Source organism: Chrysochloris asiatica, unplaced genomic scaffold (assembly GCF_000296735.1).
Source record: "Chrysochloris asiatica unplaced genomic scaffold, ChrAsi1.0 scaffold00181, whole genome shotgun sequence".
Lineage (NCBI taxonomy): Eukaryota > Metazoa > Chordata > Mammalia > Afrosoricida > Chrysochloridae > Chrysochloris > Chrysochloris asiatica.
The window spans coordinates 5,050,272-5,073,942 of NW_006408699.1; the positions used below are offsets into that span (position 1 = coordinate 5,050,272).

Sequence of the window (23,671 nt, forward strand, 5' to 3'; positions counted from 1 at the left end):
TTACAATAGCTGCTCAAAGAATGAAATATCTAGGAATAAACATAACCAGAGAAACAAAGGACTTATACAAAGAAAACTATAAAACACTACTACAAGAAACCAAAAGAGACCTACAAAAATGGAAGAATGTACCATGCTCCTAGATAGGAAGACTTAACATTGTGAAAATGTTAATACTTACCAAAGCAATTTACACATATAATGCAATCCCAATCCAGATTCCAATGACATTCTTCAACAAGATGGAAAAAACAATTATAAACTTTATATGGAAAGGAAAGAGACCCAGAATAAGCAAACACTGTTTAAGAAGAAGAATAAGGTTGGAAACCTTTCATTCCCTGACTTCAAAATTTACTACACAGCTACAGTGGTCAAAAAAGTTTGGTACTGCTATAATGAAAGATACATTGATCAACAGAATAGAGTTGAAAATCCAGATATTAACCCATACACATACAGCCAACTGATTTTTGACATGGGGAGGTAATAGTTTTTTCAATAGATGGTGCTGGCAGAACTGGAAAGTGATATGCAAAAGATTGAAACAAGATCTTCACCTCATGCCTTATACAAAAACCAACTCAATATGGATTGAAGACCTAAATGTGAATCCCAGAATTATGAAGGCCGTCAATGAAAAAATAGGGACAAATGTGAGGGCACTAATTCAGAGAATACACAGACTACCAAATATTTTGAAAACTACACAAACAAAAGTAGACAAAATAGATGATTGGGACATACTAATAATTAAAACTTAAGTGCATCAAAAGATTTCACCAGAAGAGTAAAAAGGAACCCACAGAATGGGAAAAAAATCTTTTGCAATGGCACATCAGACAAGGGACTCAATTCTAAAATATATAGGAAATTACAACACCTCTACAAGAAAAAGACAAATAATCCAAATAAAAAATGGGTTCAGGACATGAACAGACACTTCACCAAGGAGGAGATCCAGGCAGCCAACAAGCATATGAAGAAATGTTCACAATCACTAGCCATTAGAGAGATGCAAATCAAAACAACAATGAGATACCATCTCATACCAGCAATGACAGCAAAGATCAAAAAAGTAGAGGACAATAAATGTTGGCGGGGATGTGGAGAGACTTTGACACTCCTGCATTGCTGTTGGGATTGTAAAATGGTCCAACCTCTGGAAAGCAATATGGCACTTCCTCAGATGGTTGGAAATAGAAATACCTTTTGATCCAGCAATTCCTCTACTTGATATTTACCCACAAGCAATACGAGCCATAACAAGAGTAGATAAATGCACACCAATGTTCATAGCAGCACTATTTACAATAGCAAAAAGATGGAGACAGTTTAAGTCCCCATCAACTGAAGAATGGATAAGCAAACTGTGGTACATACACACAATGGAACATTATGGTACCTTGAAGAATAACAAGGAATCTGCAAGCCACCGCATAAAATGGATGAACCTTGAGGACATTATGTTGAGTGAAATTAGTCAGTCACAAAAGGAGAAGTACTGCATAGGACCACTACTGTAAAAGACTAAGAAAAAGAACCCATACTAAAGGCAGCAGGGGGGAGACTTTGCTGGTTACCAGGACATGGGGGATGGGGGGAGGTGAGGAGAAGGTGTAGCACAGGTTAGGGAATAGACACAGGATAGTTTGGGTGCTAAGGAGTGGGGCAATACACAAGAAGGGAGAGGGGAATGGAAGAACAAAGTGGATGGGAAAACAATTAGGCAGATTTACATGGGCTAGGAGGACAGAGGTAAATAATTATGCATGCACAACCTTGGAAAAACAGGGCTCTGGGATACAGGGATTGAGACATGGTTGGAATGGGCAAAAGGGCGGAAATAATGTTAAGATGCTTGGCTGTCTTATGAATCTTGGTTTTCCTGGCATACCATTATAAAATAGACACTTGAGGGGGAGAGAAAGGAATAGCCAGAAATATCACCATAGAAAGCTTGTAAGTCTGTCTTCTGCCTATAATTAAAATGGAGCTACAACTTGCCCAGTGAAGGAGGCTTCCTGTAGAGCCTCTGCATTACATAAGACCACAGATAGAATCCTGAACTGCATCCAGAATCTTCTGAGGTGGGAAATTTCCACTTATAAGGATAAGCAGACCAGCCTGGAGCAGTTAGAACAGAAGATACTTCTTGAAAGAAAGACAACAGAAAAAATACAAAACAATATAGGCAGTCCGACTAACTACTACAAGAACAAGCAAGTTGCTTGCCCAGGAGTCATCAAGCCAAGTAGTCAGATCCCCTCAGGCAATTCCCCTTCCAAGACTCAATGGGATTACATGCTCTGATTGGTGACCACGTTCGTCACCAATAAGGGGAATTGAGGGAAAAACAGCAATGAAGCTGCAAGCTAAGCCCTACAATGTTCAATAGACTCCTGTGAACCACGGTGGAGTCCTGGTTGGCCAGCAGTGTGGCAAGACCTGGGGACTCTTCGGCCCAGAATCAGTGACATAGCCACAGAGGACTAAAGTAGAGAGTTAAGCATCCAGCTGATAAGAAGAGAAGACATATGCATAAGAACACCAACACTTGCAGATAATACCCACTTGGCCTGGCTTTGATGACTGGATAATCAGAACTCACCTAGAAGAATAAAGAAGAGGAAAAAAAGGAATAATCTGATACAATTTGATGAATTTGACCTACACCTATGGATGCAGTAGCTCAAAACAGGGAAAAATTCTTTACACAGAGTGGACAGGGATGGGCAACTTGGACATTGGCTACCCAAAATGGGGGGGGGGGGCGGTAACAAAGGCAAGAAGTAACTGGCTTATAAACTTTTAAGAGGGAGCCTAGATCCAGAGGTCGTGGAGGAAGATAGAATCTCCACTGAGTAGTATCCAATCTGTCTGGGAGGGGCTGATGAAAGGAGATGTGGGTAGGTCTCTTGTGATACAATACTGAATAATTGTTATCAGGACTGATTGTGAGGGGAAATGTAAAGGTAGATGTTTTGTAGCAAAAGGATGAGGGTGATTGAGTTTGCAGGTTAGGAGCCGAGGTCCCTGGGACCATCAAGGGAGAAGATCAGAGAGCGGGACCTTACCCAGAGAAGCGGTGAGGTCAGAGATGGAGGTAGAGATGATGACGTGGAGAGATGGAGCGTTTGGTGTCTTTAGACCCAGAGAGGGAGAAGGGTTGTGTGCTGATGACTAGGGGGGTGGGGGTAGGGTGGGAAGGCTTGTAGGGTACACCCTTTGGTTGCTTGATGATACATGGAGGGGATTATAACCATGGCAATGAAATGATACGATAAGATAAATGTAAAGCTATTGTTTTCCCATGTAAACTATTACATAATTCACAATAAGACATTAAAAAAAAAATCATCATGAAGGCAATGTCTTCGGTTCGGTTCCTTCAGGAAGAGTCATTGAAAAGAAATGGACTCCATGCAAATGAATTGTCAATTTTACATCAGATCTGTGATTTCAGGGACTGTGGTTACACACTTTGAAATCAATGGTAAGCATTTTGAATTGATAGTTGTGTAAGGATCTCTATTTCCAAATGCAGCATTTATAAAAGTAATTCAGTACATATGGGATTAAATGTATCTACAGGAACACGCTTTAACGGCATGGAAGTGGAGTTGGATATGCGCATAGCATTTTTTTTAACTCTACACTTCAGACTTCTTTAGAAGATCTAGATTTGGGGAGGAGAAATGTCCTATAACTATAATAGAAGAGTTCTGGTGTAGTGCTATAGGATAAGCACTGGAACGCAAGGTCAGCAGTTCAAACCTACCAGGGGCTCCTTGGATACCCTATACAGGGTTGCCATGAGTCAGAACTGACTCGATGGCACTTAACAACAACAACAACAACAACATCTTTTGGGGGATTGTTTTAGTTTTTCTTATGCATCAAGCATTTGTATCATTTAATCTTTACAACTAAGATTTGAACTGGACATTATTTTTATCCCTTTTTGACACATGATGGAGTGAGGGCTTGGAGAGGTCAAATGATGGCACAGCTAGTAAATAGTCAATGGATCCTCAGTTCATAAACTGCTGATAGGAGTTCTTCACCTTCCATCCGCTTTTTCCTGAGCCAGCATCCAGTGAACCATTAGGCAAACCTGACTTGACCTATTCACCAAAGTGCCCCTTTTCTTCATTGAAGTGTAAAAGCAACAAAAATATTCAACTTGAACCGAGTCAAGTATTTCATAATCTAGGACTGTAGTCAAAATTCACTCAATTGTAAAGCAACTTGGCTGAACAGGTGAACAAGCAAATAGGGGAACTAGAAATTTGCCCCATCTTTTCAAGTTAATGATCAGCAAGTCTGTGAAGCTTGACATGAGCTGGCAGTTGAGCATCTTACTCTAATCCTTCTCTTGTCAGAAGGCTAAAAGGAAACCGTGCTCTGTACTTTTTCCTGGCACAGGAGTCAACTTTCCTTAATGTCTTTGCTGTTGATTTCAAGGGTGGAAAAGAGCAGGTCCTAGAAATCTCAGTGGTGTTTTATTGGCGCTGGAGAACCCATTAACAAGCAGTATATAATAATCTTGTCACCTAAAATCACAATTTCCATGAGCAGTTAAAAGTGACTAATTATTCAAAACAATTTGTTGAAATTAAACCTGGCAGCTTTGCTACCATCATCCTTAAAGTGAACAAGGAGACTGGCTCCTGGGAAGGGTCATGTAGCACCCACCAAGGAGGCTGCCAGCTAACTGACCTCAAGCTGGGATATGATGGAAACACAGAAACCTGAACACAGAGCACTTATACCCCTTGGTTGCATCAGGAATTCCAAGCCATGTTTTATATCCCCATGAGAATCTGTTGAAGTCAGAACTGGAATTTATTTTCATAGGAAGTAGATCTTAGATCTGTAGTTCATCTCTATTTCAGTCTTCTTGTGTTTCCTGGGCAAGCCTCTATAGCTCTCATTTCATTCTATGAGAAAGACTACATACTGTTGAATAAGTATCAACTTAAAGTTGATACAATACAAATTCTTGGTCTATATTCAGCTCTTATGGTAACACAACTATTTTCTCACCTTTTTTTTTTTTTAACAAGAAACATTTATTCCCTTTCATGACATGCAAAATAGATTATAGTATTATAAATACATGTTATATTCTATTCAAAACCAAATTGAAACTGAAAAAAATTGACCACAAAGTAAATATCCAAAGGTTTTGGGAAAAATGTGGGACTCATAAGAACAAAGGTATAGTGAATTTCTACTCTGTGCCTGACCACAACTTTTAAAACAGAAAAATCTGCTTTTGTGTTGACATTTTAATGTCGCAGCATTTTGTTTCTTTTCAGCTATGGTGAGGCTGCTAGGAAGAGGCAGCTCAGCCCAGTACAAACAGGTATTGAGTCAGAAACCTCTCTGAACCATAGTTTCTCTTTCTCATGTGATGATGAAGAAAGAGGCAGTTGGTTGCCTCACACTTTTATGTAACGATTTTACAAAATTCTGATTTGCTCTTTGTTTTAAGATCAAAAAAAGGCATCAGTACAGATTGACTAGCCTCTCTAATCCTGCAGTAGTCTTTTTTTTTTTGCTGTACAGTTCCTTGAATCCAATATTCTTCATTTTTGGGACCAGCAGACAACTATAAAAATTAAATTAAAGTCAACATTCTGTAATAAAGCCTTATTATGAAGACTGAATACATCCTCAAAGTTACCAGTATCTGTCAAAAGCAGCAACATTGAATTCTTCCTTTACTTTAAAGAAAAGCCTCTATAGGGCTATAAACAACTTAAAGACATAGACTAGAATTTTAGCAGAACCTAATATGTGGTAAACAGTAGGTTTTGTATATTGCTACGCCAGCAACTACATGTCAAAAGGCAGCACTATCTTTAAAAACTGGATACAAATTAAACATACTTACCATAAATTCACAGTGTAAAAGGATTACCACCTATAATCAGAATGTTAGGTGTCTAGTTTAAATAGATTTTGCTTTAGAGAGGGACAGATATGTGCATAATATAAAATGATGGGTGGATGCATTTGTTCAACATTATACAGTGGGATTGCATTACTCTCAAGGTTCAGCCTGTGGATGTAGAATAATTTGGTTAAAACAACATTGGATTTCTACAACTCTTTTTTTAGGATAAGGAGCTCAGGATAGTAGTGTGACTAATGGGTGTTGGTATCCAAAGAGCTCAAGAGATCCACAGGAAACAGATAATATAGTTCTGCATGGGCCACAGATCTGCATAGGCCTATGGTTAAGTGAGGCTCAAGTCTTTTGATTTACCTCTTCCAAAGTCTTCTAGACAATTCCAAACCATCAATATGGCTGGAGAATGAAGAATCCAGTTGAGTTTGTTAAGACCATTTTCCATGGCAAAGAAGAGCTCAGTAGTTATTCTTGTCATTTATTCATTCATATACAGCAAATATTTATTGAATGTCCCTGTGGCAGGGGTATTCTAAGGGTTAGATATACGCAATGAAAGTGAAAAGGTTCTTGCTCTTCTGGAGTTTATCTTCTAAGGAAAAGAGATGCTAAACACATATCTTCAGGCATTGATTGATAAGTTGGGTAGTCCCCAACTTATGATGTACTCGAGTTGCAATGAATCACACTAATGACTCCTTTTTAGCTTGCTATTGTTAGTAATGTGTACTGCATACGATGTTGCAGCTCTTAGTTTGCTGATGTCATAATATCTATAAATTCATATGTAATGTTTCCAACCCCCAAAACAAATAAAGATCAGATTTATAAAGGATGATAAAAGGCAATAGTAATGAAAGCTAAAAAAAAAAAAAAAAAAGTATTCAATATTCAATTTACATCAGAACCAATTATTATGGGTCATAGGAACAAAACCCTATCGGAAGTTGAGGACTGCCTGTACATAAATTTTTTAAAAATTAGATATGTCATAAATATAATAGAAATGGAGCAGAATAATAAAGCTATAATGAGTGTGTTTAGCTTAAATAATCATGCAAGTCTTTTCTGAGGAGGAAAGATTAATGCTGAGATCTGAATGACTTGAAGTAGCCAGTCACATTCAGGGAGAAGGAATACCCACTGCAAAGCTCCTCAGGTAGGAGTAAGTTTGATACATTCCAGAAACTAAAATAAGCCAGTGTCAGAATCTAGTTGGCAGCAGAAGAATGGCAAAAGATAAGGGTAAAGGGGTGGAATGGACCAGATTCTCCGGAAGCTGCAGTGTAAATGGAATAATTGAGAACTCACACTATTCCATGTATCAGGTTGAACATTGGCAAATTAAAAAAGAGAAGTGGAATACAGTCAGACAGGACCAAAATATTGAAAACTGGAACATGATGAATAGCACCAGAATGTTGTCAGATATAGTGCCAGAAGATGAATTTGTCATATTGGAAAGCACTCAATATGTGACTGGGGAGAGCAACTTCCTCAAAGTAAAGTTGACAGTGATGACATAAATGGAGTAACCTTCAAGACCTTCAATTGCTGATGGGCACAACTCAAAATGTAGAAAAAAAAGATGTAAACATTCATTAATAATTGGAACATGGAATGTGCAAAGTATAAATTCTAGGAAAATTGGAAGTTGTCAAAAATGAAATGAAACACACAAAGATCAATATTCCAGGTGTTAGTGAGCTGAAATGGACTGGTTTGGGCCATTTTGAACCTGACAATCATACGGTTTACAATGCTGGGAATGGCAAATTGAAGAGGAATGGCATCATATTCATCATCAAAAAGAATAACTCAAGATCTATCTTAAAATATAATGCTGTCTGTGACAGCATACTATCCATACACCTGTAAGGAAGACCAGTTAATACCACTATTATTCAGATTTAAACACAAATCACCAAAGTCAGTGATGATAAAATTAAAGAATTCTACCAACTTCTTTAAGGAGCTCTGGTAGCATAGTGGTTACGAATCGGGCTGTGAACCTCAAAGTCAGCAGTTCGAAACTACCAGCTATTCCATGGGAGAGAGATGAGGCTTTCTGCTCTTGTAAAGATTTACAGCCTCGGAAACCCTATATGGGGTTGCTATGAGTTGTAACTGACTCCACGGCACATAACCAACTTTTTTGGAGTCCTGATGTGACACTATAGTACAGATAAGCATTCGACCTCAAGATCGGTTTGAAACACAAGTTTTGCGGTTCAAACTCACCTCGGAAACCCTACACAGGGTCACTATGAATCAAAATGAACTTGACAGCACTTAACAAAAACAACCAACTTCTTCAGTCTGATGTTAGTCAAACATGCAATCAAAATGTATTGCTATTTGTTGGTGATTGGTTTATAAAAGTTGTAAACAAAGAGGAAAGATCGGTAGTTGTAAAATAGGGCCTTGGTAACAGAAATGATGCTAGAGATTGCATGATTGAATTTTAAGTCCAATGACTTCTTCATTGCAAATACCTTTACTATACTACATAAAAGATGACTATACACATAGGTTCCACACATGGAATACACAAGAATTAAACTGACAACATCTGTGGGAAGATATGGTGCAAAAAGCTCCAGAACATTAGCCAAAATAAGGCAAAGGACAGACTGCGGAACATACCATCAATTGCTCATATGAAGCTGGAGAAAATGAAAACAAGTTCAGGAAAGCCAAAATACGGACCCTGAGCATATCCAACCTGAATTTAGAGACCACCTGAAGAACATATTTGATGCATTAGATACTTATGATTGAAAATCAGAAGAGTTATGGAATGACATCAAGAACATCATACAAAAAAGTAAAAGGTCATAAAAAAGACTAGAAATAAGGAAAAGACCAAAATGGATGCCAGAAGAGACTCTGAAACTTGCTCTCCAGTGTAAAGATGCTAAAGCAAATGGAGGAAATGAGGAAGTAATTGAACTGAATAGAAAATTTCAAAGGGCAGCTTGAGAAGACAAAGTCAAGTATTATAAAGAAATTTGCAAAAACCTGGAGTTAGAAACCCAAAGTGAAGAGCATGCTCATCATTTCTCAAGCTGAAAGAACTGAGGAAAAAATTCAAGCCTTGGCTTGTGATACTGAAGAATTCTATGGGCAAAATATTGATTGATGCAGAAAGCATCAAAATAAGATGAAAGGAATACATAGTCACTATGTTGTTGTTGCTAACTGCCATTGAGTCGGTTCTAACCCATAGTAACCCTGAATAGAATTTTTGAGGAGTGCCTGGTGGGTTTGAACTGCCAACCTTGTGGATCTAACTGACCTTGTGATCCAGTACATGATCCTGCAACACCAACCACACTAGGACTCCCACATAGTCACTACACGAAAAAGAAATGGTTGATGTTCAACCATTTCAAGAAGTCAGTGGTACTAGAGGAAGAAGTCCAAGGTGCACTCAAGGCACTAGCCAAGAACAAGGCTCCAGGAATTGATGGAAAACAAATCGAAATCTTTCAACAAACTTATGCAGCACTGGAGGCACTCACTCATCTATGCCAAAAAAATTGGAAGACATCTACTTGGCCAACTGAAACTTTTGGAAGAGATCCATATTCCAAAAAGAGGTGCCCCAACAGAATGCATAGATCATTGGATAATATCATTAATATCACATGCAGGTAATATTTTGCAAAAGATAATTAAAAAATAGTTGCAACAGTAAAGGGAGCTCAGATGGATCTTGGCTGAAAGCAGAGAATACCAGGAAGATGTTGACCTGTGCCTTGACTATGCAAGGCTTTCGACTGCAGGGATCATGACAAGTTATGGACAACATTTTACTGAGAATGAGTATTCCAGAACACTTAATTGTACCCAGGAGGAACCTGTACACAAACAAAATGCAATCGCTTACACAGAACAGGGGGAAACTGAATTGTTTAAAAGCAGGAAAGCTGTGTCCCGGGGTTGTATTTTTCACCATACTTATTCAATCTGTATGCTGAGCAAATGATCTGAGATGCTGGATTATATGAAGAAGAATAGAACTAGAGAAAGACTTGTTAACAACCTGAGATATGCAGGTGATGCAACCTTGCTTGCTAAAAGCTAAAAGGACTTAAAATACTGATGAAGATCAAAGACCACAGCCTTCTGTATGGATTGCACATCAATATAAAGAAAGCAAAAATCCTCACCACTGGACCAATATATGCTGTTAAATGCTGTCAAGTCGATCCCAACTCTTAGGGCCCCTGTAAAGGGTTTATGAGGAGCAGCTGATGGGTTTGAATTGTTCTGACCTTGTGGTTTGTGGTTCAGTTCTATTCCTACATCACCACACCAGGAAACCAATAAACAACATCATGATAAAGGAAGAAAAGTTTGAAGTTGTCAAAGCCTTCATTTTGCCTGGATACACTGTCAATGTTCATGGAAGCAGCAGTCAAGAATTAAAATGACATATTGCATTAAGCAAATCTGCAGTATAAGACCTCTTGAAAGTGTTGAAGAGCAAAAATGTAAGTTTGAGGACTAAGGTGTGCCTGACCCAAGCCCTGGTATTTTCAATAACCTCATATGCATGTGAAAGTTGGATAATGAATAAGCAAGTCACAGAAGAATTGATGTGTTTGAGTTACGGTATTGGAGAAGACTATTAAAAGTACCATTTGTTGTTGTTATGTGCCGTGGAGTCGGTTCCGACACATAGCGACCATGTACAGGGTTTCCAAGGCTGTAAATCTTTCGGGAGCAGAAAGTCTCATCTTTTCTCCCGTGGAACAGCTGGTAGTTTCGACTGCTGACTGTGAGATCAGCAACTCAATTCTTAACCACTACGCAACCAGAGCTCCTTAAAAGTACCATGTTGTTGTTAAGTACCATGGAGTCAGTTCCAACTCATAGTGACCCTGTACAGGGTTTCCGAGGCTGTAAATCTTTACGGGAGCAAAAAGCCTCACCTTTTTCCCGTGGAACAGCTGTTAGTTTTGAACTGCCGACCTTGACGTTAGCAGCCCAATTCATAACCATTATGCTACCAGAGCTCCTTAAAAGCACCATAGACGGCTACAAAAAACACAAAGAAATTTGTGTTGGAAGAAATACAGCCAGAAAACTCCTTAGAAACCAGGACGATGAGATTTTATTGCTCAAAGTTTGCCATACTATCAAGAGGGACCTGTCCCTGGAGAAGGACATCATGTTTGATAAAGTGGAGAGAAAAAGAGGAAAACCCTCAAGGAGAGGGATTTGCATAGTGGTAGCAGCAATGGACTGAAGCGTAGAAATGATTGTGAGGATGGGACTGGAACAGGTAGTGTTTTGTTCTGTTGTGAATAAGGTCGAGTGAGCTGGAACCAACTCGATGACACTTAACAACAACAATACTTATAGATTCCTTAATTATAATACGTCTTAGATTATTTGAATACTAACAATAAAATTATATTGTAAAACCTTTTTACATTGAATTACAACTTCATTAGCTATAATATTATTAGTAACTAAGTGGAAGCCTTTATAATTTATTTTTCCTTTTCCTTTTATTACTACTTCGTTCTCAGAAAATTTATAGACATAGGTTCACAAGTACTACTTACTGTAATATTATAGTAAAAACACCAGAAAATTTGACAAAACCAGTGATTATAAAATCATTGGTAGCAATGAAAAAACATCTTTTGATTTATAACATGGCCACGTACAACCATGTAAGCTGAAGCATCATTGTGATTGGGTAATAATGACAGCTCTGACCCGAGTACATTAGAAGGTTTAAAAATAAATTATCATTCAGTTTTAGCCTTATAGGCATTTTAATGCATGTAAACCTGGATAACAAGATGATGTTTTTGTTGTTATAATTAGATACAGGGATTTAAAATATTAATAATAATAAATTTCTGCTGAAACTCTGCACAAAAATTTCATAGACAGTTATTTTGGGCTCACCCCCTCTGATAGTATTATCTGGTGTATTCTGCACCCCTGAGGGCACTGGAAACACCATTGCAAATACAGAATATAGGCAATGTGCTGCTCTTCAAAAGAGGCAATAAATGTAATATGGAGAAAAAAAAATACAAAGACTGGGATTATTCTAGATTAAAGGAGTACAGAGATATAACACCCACATACTACAATGCATGAAGATAATTGGATGTTGGGTACATTGCATAGTTAATTTTTTTTTAATGGAGAAATTTGAATGTAAAGTGGGTATTAAGGTGATGTTATGAGATAATTTTTGCTTCTCTTAGCTTTTAGTATGATCATTTTTACTTCTCTAAACTTTTAGTATGATCGTGGCATTGTGGTTTTCAAGAGAATGTCCTCATTCTTAGGAGATGCTGCTGAGAAATTTGGGACTAAGGTGTGAAAAAGCTTGAAATTCATTTACAATTATTTATGTCTTAAAGTGTGTGTGTGTTTGGAGAGAGAGCAAGCACAAATGTGGCAAAATATGAAAAAAATAGTTTCATATAATTGAAAATTTGCAAAATGTGAAATTTAGAAAAGGAAAAAATGCATGTAAATTAACTTTAAGAACACACTACTCCAGTGATGTTTTTCACAGATTATTTTAGGAATATTTTATTCATATCTGTTTCAATAAATTCAATTTTAATAGAAAACAACAGCTCCTGCCAGGATGGAGTCCTGGTGTGGCACTGCGGGTTAATGCGCTGGACTGCAAGGTCAGTTCAAACCACAAGGTTGGTAGTTCAAGCTCACCAGCCGCTCCTCAGAAACCCTATGGAGGGTGGCTATGAGTCAGAACCAACTCAACGGTGCTTAACTACAATACCAGAATGAAGAATACTAAACGTGCTGTCATATTCTGGCTACATAATCCACTAGCTAGGTACCTTGGCCAATTCACTTAACCCTGGAGGCTTGTTTTCCTCATTTACATAATGGGGATAATGTCCTACCCACTCATAAGACATGAAATAATACATGCTATAACTATAAACAAGGAGCACTGGTAGCGTAATGGTTACAAACCAGTCTGCTAATCTCACGGGCAGCAGTTTGAAACTACCAGCTGTTCTGCAGGAGAAAGATGAGGCTTTCAGCTCCCATAAACATTTACAGCCTTGGAAACCCTGTACAGGGTCACTGTGAGTCGGAACCGACTACACAGCACATAACAATAACAATGACAATAAACATAAACAACTAGAAGGCAAGCATTCAACCCAATTAACATAAATATAGAGCCCTTTAAACTACACAAAAGAGGAGACATTGACCCCAGAATTCATGGAAAGATTACCTTTTAGATCACAAAGTCCACACATGGCCGCAAACACAGTCGATTCCATTTCAATATTCCTGACACCGGCTTTATATGCCCTCTGCAAGTAATCTACTTTTTTTTCTCTGGAGAAGGAACACAGTGCTCCATCTAATCGACCCTGGCCTGAAAGAGAATGCAGGACATTGGTTGACCTGACAGGCCTGTTCCCCAGAGGGGAGGACCAAGGAGCAAGGCTGTGCCTGGTTTAGGAGTCTTGTATGTAGGAAGGCATCACCATGACACTGAGAACACTTGGAGTGGTTGACTCAGGGGCACTGGGGTCTGGGCAGCCACTGCCAGCTCTGCCCTTTGAAGACAATCTCAGGTTGCTTTAATGACCTTGGGAATGGCCTGGGGAAAGATGCTGGGGGAGAAGGGATTCATGATGTTCATAAGTTACTTGAGTATGAGGACTGTGGTTTGGACACTGCAGCTCTCCGTATATCCATCATGCCATAATAATCTGCCAGTCTACCTAAGTCCCTTCAACACACCCCTCAGGATGTAGACCACACCTCAGGGATCCCTTTCCCCTTTCCAGGTTGCCTTCTGTGTTCATTTATCAATTGATTTCACCTGTATCAATTAGTGAAGACAGAAGGCAGAGAGAATCCTGGTCAACTACACTACCTCCACCCTGTACACACCCAAGAACATACCTTTTCTCCACTCTGCATTCCCAAGAAAAGCTCGACTGAAGCAGATGGACTAAAAACATTATCACCTTTCATGCATTTCACAGGTCTCTTTTTTTGTTGCCCTTCCTGCAATTTTTCTCTTTTCATGCTCTTTCCACACCAACTATTGGTTTCTCCCCATTCCTGTTCCCTTATGATTGCCTGCCAACACCTCTCACACAGTGTTGGCTAAACTGAGTCAAACAGTGATGTCCCAGGTAATGTCAATAAGTGCCTGGAAAATTAGAGGGCTGCCCAATCTGAAGGGTGCAGCCTCCTCTTACCCCAGCAAATATAGGCCCATATGTGGAGTTTGCCAGGGCTGCCATGCATGTATTACTTTATATTTTTATGCAATGTTATTTCAAAGAACCCATGGTGCCGTGGGTTAGACATCGGGCTGCTAACAGCAAAGTTGGCAGTTCAAATTTACCAGCTGCTTCATGGGAGAAAGATGAGGGTGTCTGCTCCCACAAAGATTTATGGTTTTGGAAACCCTATATACAAGTCAGAATCAAATTGATGGCAATGGGTTTATGCTATTTCAAGAAGCCAAAAATCTGGATTCTTATAGGAAACCTCCAGAAAGTATAAATGTTGGTTAAATTATTTACAATAACAAAACAAAAAAAAACACACTGTGGAGTCTAAAGGAAACAGATCCAAGGTTTGCTCTAAACAGACTGCCAATTGCAAGCTCTGACTTTAACCCATGGTGACCTTCAAGAGGAAAGGAGTGTGGGCAGTGACTTAGGACAGTGGGTCCTTATCAGACGAACTCCCCTCCTATTCTATAACAGCTTTAAGGAGATCTGGTAGTGTAGTGGTTATGAATCGGGCTGCGAACCTTGAGGTCAGCAGTTCAAAACTACAAGCTGTTCCGAGGGGGAAAGATGAGGCTTTCTGCTCCTATAAAGATTTACAGCCTCGGAAACCTTGTACAGGGTCACTATGTTGTTGTTGTTGTTGTTAAGTGCCGTCGAGTCGGTTCCGACCCATAGCGACCCTGTACAGGGTTTCCAAGGGTGTAAATCCTTACAGGAGTAGAAAGCCTCATCTTTCTCCCGCGGAGCGGCTGGTAGTTTAGAATCGCTGACCTTAAGGTTCGCAGCCCGATTCGTAACCACTACGCTACTAGAGCTCCTTAGGGTCACTATGAGTTGGTTACAATTCCACGGCACATAACCACCACCACCACTATGGGATGATACCACCTTACTAACTTGAAGTAGGATTTTTATATTATGTCCTGGTGTGGCGCTGTGGGTTAATGTGCTTGACTGTAGTCAGTTTGAACCATAATGTCAGCAGTTCAAGCTCACCAGTCTTTCCTCAAAAACCCTATACAGGGTCTTTATGAGTCAGAACCAACTTGATGCCATTTAACAACAACAACAACCTATCTACATACATAATTTAAAAAATCCAATACCCTAATTTTGATACAAAGGGAAAATAAAATAATAAAATTATGTTTGTTATGAAAATACTCAAACACAACTACACTGAAAACACAAGATCTTCAGAATGGCCTTCAAGGTGTTACCAAGGTGGTACCTCCAAGGTATGTAACCATGTTTAAATTTTTTCTTCCAAAATGAGAAGGGTCTGTTTGTCCTTGAAATTCCTCCCTCAACCCCCACCTAGTCCCTGGCCTCTGAGCCCTTACGTCTTGTGGTAAAAGCTACAATTTGGCAATCACCTCTGTCTCTAAACTTGGTTTGAATATCCTTTAATCTGTGCCAAGAAGTAGTAGAATTATCCCAAGGCTACTCATCTTTTGCGCATTCCTGGCCCTAACATCGCTCCCCATTTCCTGATCCCTACCCTTTATTGATCATCAGATCCTTTTTGGAGTACAGATGGATGACAGAAGCATAGGATTAATATATTTCCCTTCTCCTAGAGTCACTGACTTAAATTAAAGGCATAAATAGAGATAAGATTTTGCTAACATCACTAATTGCATTTTAGTATTCAATTTGTTCTTGGAGGATTAAGCCCACTCTCAGTATAAATTCGTTATGGATGTTTCTCTGTTGTTTATTAGTTCCTTATGTTCCTATGCTTTAGTAAGTGAAAAAGGCTGTTTCAGTGCCTTTTAAAATCCCCAATGATTAACTTTTCTGAAGTGGCATTTTTAATATAAGTTACGTGTTTGAATAACAGAAGACTTGCTGGCAATTTCTGGTGCTTTTATAATTTATAAATTATGCTCACCTTCATAAAAATCATCAGTACACATTGTATGTCCAATAAGGGTTGGGAAGTTGGGGATTTCTTTGCTACAGTTGAGTAGCTCCTCAGCCAGGTCCTTGTCAAGTTCAGTACTTCGGGTGACAATGTTGTCCAAGATTACCTGTTCAAACCGGGGCTTAAAGAAGGAGTCTACGGCGGTGTCTGTTATGACAACAGATCCCGGATCAATCCCTGTAGTGTGGGAATAGATATAGGATTACAGAAGCACCATGTTTAGAGTTTACTTTTGACACATAGTGTGTAATCTATTCTGCCAACAGCAATTACTGCTAGTTCCTGATGATCCTTCCTATTTTCATCTTCAGAATTATTTTCTTTTTCAAGTCCAATTAAATTATAACATTCTGAACAGGAATTTGCATTTGCTGTCATTCCAGAGTCACATTTACAATGTGATAAGGTTTAGATTTCAAGACAAACATGACTCTTGGACATGCAAATTAGTACTGGCCTTCAGGCCCAAATTTGAATAAATTAGGTCAGGAATAAACTAGATGAGCCTGCCAGCAAGTAGCTTTCATAAAGTGATGTGTCTACTTGATGTTTAATCTTCTCTGCAACTCCTTGATTACTGTAATTTATTTGTATCTCTATCTTCTCTTCCTCCTGATTCTCATCACAACTGTTCCCTCTCTTCCTCCATTTCCCTGACCTTATGCAAATTAAGTTTCCTGGCTGACTTTCCATTGCTATAAACACTGGCTTGCTCATGGTTTAGGATTTATTTGAGCAACTATTTTCTACTAATTCTTTTCCTCCTTGCCTGGACTGCTCTCTTGTCCTCCCAAACCTTCTTTTAACTGACTAACAACAACTCATCCTTCAGGGGTCAACTTAAGTCACTTCCCTTAACATCGCTGAATCCATGAAGGGAAAACCAAAGAAAAACTAAAAAACAACACAGATGACTACACTGAGTTTCTTCAAGCTCAGCTTTTGACCCATTTGGATTTCTATTTAGTGCTTGGATAAAGGGATACACCTTAATAGTGTCCTAAATTCTTCTCTGTCCTAATACTTGTCACATTTTTTTGTAATGACCCATTTGCTTATCTATTTCCCTGGTAGACTATAAGCTCTATACAGGCATGAAATGAACATTATTTGTGCACTGCTTGCTGCCTTCCCAGGTTTAGCATTGTGCCTATCACATTGTAAGTACTCAATAAACTTTTGTTGAATGAGTAAATGCTTCCATAGAGATGCCAGAGAGCAAAGATCCACAAACTTAGGTCCATGGTCCAAATCTAGCCCACTGCTTATCTGTGTAAATAAAGCTTTATTGGAACACAACCAGACATTCATTTGCATATTGTCTATGATTGCTTTACATTACAATGAGGGAGATGAGATTTTGCAACAGAAACCATATGGCCTGCAAAGCCTAAAATGTTTACCATTTGACCTTTTACAGAAAACATTTCTTAATCCCTTTCATAAAGCATAACCATCTCCTACTTGCTGGTATAAATGCCAATATTAGTTTGAGTAGAATTCATTATAGAACATTCTAGAAGATCCATTGAGAAACTCATAGTGATGTCTGATGATAGGTTACTTAGGTGGGTCAAAATTTCAAATAAGTTGAACAAGTGACTCCTGGAATGGTCTCTATAAGTCAGAACCAACTTGATGGCACTTAACAACAACCTAGGACTCCTGGTGTGGCATTGTAGGATCAGCACTGGACTGTGAACCAAAGGTTGGTGCTTCAAAGCCACCAGCTGCTCCTCGGAAACCCTGTACAAAGTCCTTATGAGTCAGAATTGATTCAATGGCACTAAAATACAGAAGTCCTGGTATGGCACTGTGGGTTAATGCCCTGGACTGCAAGGTCGGTTTGAACTGTAAGGTCGGCAGTTTAAGTTCACCAGTTGCTCCTCAGAAATACAGGGTCTTTATGAGTTGGAAAAACAACCACAACATAAAATTCTTAAGCTTCAAAATTTACTCTAATCTTCAAAATGTACTTTTATCTGTTATGGGTTGAACTGTGTCCCACAAAAATATATGTTCTAAATTTTAACCTCTATGCCTGTTGTTAAATTCCATTTGGGAATGGGTTGTCATTGTTATGTTAATGATGAGGATAAATGTAGGTTATGTTTTGAGTCAGGGTCAGCAGTTCAAAATTACCAGCTGTTCCGTGGGAGAAAGATGAGGCTTTCTGCTCTGCTGTGGAGTCGGTTCTGACTCATAGTGATCCTGTACAGTGTTTCCGAGGTTGTAAATCTTTATGGGAGCAAAAAGCCTCATCTTTCTCCCATGGAACAGCTGGTAGTTTCAAACTGCTGACCATGAGATTAGCAGCCCGATTTGTAACCACTATGCTACCAGAGCTCCTTGGTAACATGGGTAGAGTCCATTAAATTTCTGCTGGGTTCTGAGTTTATCAGTTATGTGTATGCCAGAATCACTCAGTTTAAATGGTAGAAATCCATCCATCTCACCTATTCCCCCAGATGTACCAATTCGGATAATGGTAACATCACAGCACCGAGCATGGTAAAGTAATTTGATGAGTTCATGAAGCATAATAGAAATGGAGGGGACGCCCATGCCATGCTGTGGAGAGAAAGGGGAAAACCATTATACATCTCGAAAACTGATACATGCACAGGACATATTTTCTTCCTTTATTATAAGTTAACAGATTTTGGATAAATTTGCATGGTAATTTAAGATTAAGTGCTGAGGAAAATGTAAGTCATCTCTAACTGATGCCTACAGGACAATGCTGATAGATGTGTCCATCTGCAAGGCTAAGAGAGAAGCATCTCTCAGCCTCATCGTCAGGAGCAGAAAGTGAGGAGGGTCCAGTGTTCAGGTATGTCAGGGTAGTGTCATTTCTCATCTTTCCAAAGGGCTCTCTAGGATGATATTTTTTGAGGGAGAAAAATTGTTTGCAAGAATGACTTGATTCTGAGGAAATTTAAGTTTGACAGCCATGCCACTACTAGTTTTTTACCACTAGATTAAATACACTCAAAAATCTATCTCATCACTCTCATTCTGCCTGTTCACTTGCTGCTAAATCTGTGCTGGCCCAGAAAGGTACTAGGGTAAAGTTACGAGTTACTCCCACACCTAACATTTTGGAGCTTATTCTGAATGTGTAAGTAAAGTTAGGTTGCTAAAACTCATGGCCTTAACCCTGGTTTCTTCAGCATTTACAACAGTAGAATCAGTCACTCCAATTGGGATGAACAGACTAGAGGATTTAGTGAGTGCTGGAAGTCTTAGTATGGTGTTGCAGGAAATGTGCTGGACTGCAAAGGCCAGTATGAACCTCAAGATTGGCATTTCAAACTCACCAGTCACTCTTCGAAAACCCTATACAGGGTCATTATGAGCTAGAACTGACTCGACAGCGCATAACAATAATGTAGTCCTGGTGGAGTGCTGTAGGACAAGCACTGGACAACTAACCCAAGGTCAGTGGTTCAAACCCATTAGCTGCTCCCTTGGAAGCCCTATATAGGATTGCTATGAATTGGAACTGACTCTATGGCACTTAACAACAACAGTCATGGTTGGAATGGAGTTCTGGTGTGGTGCTGTAGGATAAGCACTAGACCACTAACTACAAGGTCAGTAGTTCAGACTCACCCACCACTCCCCAGAAACTTTCTACAGGGCTGCTTAGTTGGAACCAACTGGGCAGCACTTAACAACAACAATGGTTGTATGAAAGGAGTACTGGTAACCTATGGGTTAGGTATTGGGCAAGATCAGTTCAAACTCAGAGTCACTCATTGGGAGAAATATGAAACTGTTTGCTCCCATAAAGATTTAGTCAGAAATATGAAACTGTTTGCTCCCATAAAGATTTAGTCTAGGGAACCCTATATAGGGTCATTATGAGTCAACATCAACTTGATGGCAATTGGTTTGGTTTTTGGTTTGGAATAGTTGCACTATGTTCTAATAACTCTCCAGAAAGATCCTCCATGCTGGGGCAGAACTGTAGTAGTTAGAGATGCATTTACAATTGGTGACAACTTCATTCATAACAGAACAGCAGAGAGTCAAATGTGTTCCTTTAATGCAGTTTCAATATACTTGTATCCTACTCTTGGTTACAGAGACTCTGTGTGCAGAAAAGCACCAGGAGTATCATGGCAGTTAGGTGATGCCTGCCACTGACTCTACCATTAACAATCTGGAAAACTGAGTTCCCTTCTCCTCACCATCAACAATCTGTACTATGGAAACTGGAAATCTCTGCATTCCTCATTTTCATTCTCATTGTACACACCTTGCCTTCTTAATTCATTGCAATCCTCCTGGCATCAGGAATCAACCATATATCTTTGTGTGCCCAAGATGAATACGTCCGGGGCTTTGACACTTGCTTAGTCACTAATGAGTAAACTCTCTGAGTCTCATTTTCCTCAATTGTAAATTAAGAGAATGAACTATTATTTAATATATTAGGTTCCTTCTAAATCAAACATTTGTTAGATTTATGATTATCATGTTGATAAAATAATAAATGACTTTGAATATTTTTATTTCAACTAAAGTCAGTCTCCACCCCACTTTCTCTCTCTCTCTCAAACACACACACACATATAACTCAGCAGCAACTGAAGATGAAGAATTTCCAGAAAGAACCCCAGTTGGAAATCCTCTGCCTACATAGTGATGCCCCTTCCTGACAAGTTTATTTTTACTGTTAATCTATGAATAAGGCATTCAGATGCAAAGTTTGATGTATTAAGTTAGTCAGTAAAGAAAAATATAATCACAAAATCAAAGTCAGTTACTTAAGTAGGTATTTACTGACTGACCTCTGGGTATGATATATATTTCAGCTCTTTTTCCTCACAGGACAGCAAGATCAGTCTATGGCTGTTTTTATGTTGTAATCTGGAGTTTTATTACATATTTATAGTAGCTTTAAAATTTTATAAACCTTATTTTTTGTCCTTATGCATTTAGACTGCTCACAAAAGGACAAATAGTTATAGTATAAAAGTCAAACAAAAGTTACTAAGACAAGTTCGTCCAAGACCAAAGGATATTCAGTTTCCTTCTAATGTAGACATTCTATAATAGTTTATTGAATGAACAAGTGAATAAAAAAAAAAAAGGATTCTCTCATTTTAGCTAAAAGTAGGCTTCAGGCTTTTTTGGCATAGAGGGAAGATGAGTTTAGCTGCCTCATTTGCATGCCATAGTTTTTCCTGGTGTGGCGCTGTACGATAAACATTAGACTGAAAGGTCACTTGAACCACAAGGTTGGTAGTTCAAACTCACCAGCCAATCCTAGGAAACCCTAAACAGGATCGCTATGAGTAGGAACCAACCCTACAACACTTAACAACAACAGCCCCACCCTTCTAGCTATGACTTGCATCTCTCCATTGTTGTTGTTGTTGTTAAGTGCCATCGAGTCGGTTCTGACCCATAGCGACCCTGAACAGGGTTTCCAAGGCTGTAAATCTTTACGGGAGCAGAAAGCCTCATCTTTCTCCGGCGGAACAGCTGGTGGTTTCGAACTGCTGACCTTGTGGTTCGCAGCCAGATTCATAACCACTACGCTACCAGAGCTCCTATCTCTCCATTATCAAGAATTAATAAGTTGTTGTAAGATGTGATTATTCCCTGGCATAGGAGCCACTTATAACTCAGGTCATTAGAATGGTCCTGCCTCTGCAGTTGATTTTTTCCCTGTCCACTGACATTCCTAGCCAGGGAATTCCTGCCCCTATGGAGAGCTGTAGTGTGTGAGAAGCTTAGAGTAGTTGCTTAGACATATAGGCCTGTACCGAGAGACAGACGTTCTACTCTGGCTCTGTAGGATAAACACTGGACTGCTAGCCACAAGGTTGGCAGTTCAAACCCATCAGCTGCTCCTCGGAAATCCCATATGTGGTAGCTAAGGATGAGAACTGACTCCACAGTACAACAGCAACTCAGAGGCAAGTTTAGAAAGCAAACTGTATGTATGTATGCTGCTGTTGCTGTTAAGTGTCAAGTCGGTTCCAACCCATAGTGACCCGGTATAGAGTTTCCAAGGAGTGACTGGTGAGCTTGAACCGCTGACCTTGCAATTCAAACAGCTTTGCAGTCTGGCGCTTTAACCCTCAGCACCACATCAGGACTCCGTACATATGTATACACCTTTCTAATTTTACCTGCCATGCTTGTAGTGAGGTTGGCCCAGGATCCGGCATTGTTTCGTTCTGCTGTGCATAAGGTCGCTATGAGTCGGTACCGATTTGATGCCACCTAACAACAACAACAACAATTGAACCTGGAGTCCTGGTGTGGCATTGTTGGTTAATGTGCTGGACTGCAAAGTCAGTTTGAACTAAAAGGCCAGCAGTTAAAGCTCACCAGCTAGCTGCTCCTCAGAAACCCTATACAGGGTCGCTATGGGTCAGAACCGACTCAATGGCACTTAACAACAACTGTACGTACCTTGAGTCCACTTGGGAAATGGTCTGCATGTTCCCTAAAATGCAAATAATTCCACTTTCATTTTGTCTTAGGGCACTGTGTGTGTCCAGACCTGCTAACATATTATAAATGCAGGAGAGCACTCCGCAAGAGCTCCTAGCAAACACATTAGCAGTTTCTCAGTGAGCTTAAACGGTACCACTTTGGCATGACTGAAAACTGGCCCATGTATATTAAAAACTTAATACTCCGCAAGTCATTTCAGGGGTAAAAGAAAGAAAATGACTGGTGAGTTAATCAGTTACAAACTAAAGAGAGAATGTGTGTACGTTGACGTTTTTCCCTTCACTTGAATAGCTAAGTGGTAACTAATAAACTAAGGTGACATTGAATGCTATGCTCTGCCCCTAGGACTTTTTCCAATGGTGAATGTTCTACCTGGCCATTTAGTCTACTTGCGTAAGCGTAAAGCAAGAGTGGAAAAGAACTCCTACATGAAGAAGTCTTCCCTTTTTCTCTAGCTTGGTGATGACTTGCTAAACTGCAACAATTAAGTACTTACACTGATGGAGAGCACAGGACCAATTTTGTACATACAATATCTGTCAGTCTCAGCACAGATGTCTTTTATTTCTTCTCCACTCTCCTCATATCCAAGCTCCTTGTGTATAAACAATGCAAATGCTTTCATTCTGTTAGGGCTTCCACCAACACAGACAAACTGTTGATAAAAACAAACAATGACCTGCCATAATAATTGGAATTAAGGACCAAGGGTCGGCTTTCAACTTGAATGTTTTTATGTTAGTTTTCAGTATGTATTATGGATCATGTTCATGAGTTAGTCAATTTTCATCATTCACCTACAAACAAGATAACCAGATGCTAAATTAGTCAACATGTACTTTACCAAATTAGTAAAAAAAAAAAAAAAAGATTATCACAAAATCAAAATAAGTTTTTTTAATGTTATTTAAGTAGATGTTTCCTGGTGTTTTTGTTTGCAGTGAGCATCAGTGAGCATCTTAAGCTGATGTAGACAACCTACTGTTGAACATCAGCAGGATGTATACCTAATCTTCAAGTACTACAGCGTCCTGGTGTGGCGCTGTGGATTAATGCGCC

At 39.3% G+C, this 23,671-nt stretch overlaps 1 protein-coding gene across 1 annotated transcript in view; it reads right to left on the reverse strand.

Annotated features, from left to right (window-relative positions):
* UPP2 (uridine phosphorylase 2) overlaps positions 1 to 23,671 on the reverse strand; it is a 51,697-nt gene that overhangs the window by 13,344 nt on the left and 14,682 nt on the right. Inside the window, exons 3-6 of the mRNA XM_006872046.1 lie at positions 23,109 to 23,267; positions 18,589 to 18,703; positions 16,100 to 16,309; positions 13,179 to 13,325 (exon numbers count right to left, since the gene is read on the reverse strand). Coding sequence (XP_006872108.1) covers positions 13,179 to 13,325; positions 16,100 to 16,309; positions 18,589 to 18,703; positions 23,109 to 23,267 — 631 coding nt within the window. The remainder of the gene's footprint in view (positions 1 to 13,178; positions 13,326 to 16,099; positions 16,310 to 18,588; positions 18,704 to 23,108; positions 23,268 to 23,671) is intronic.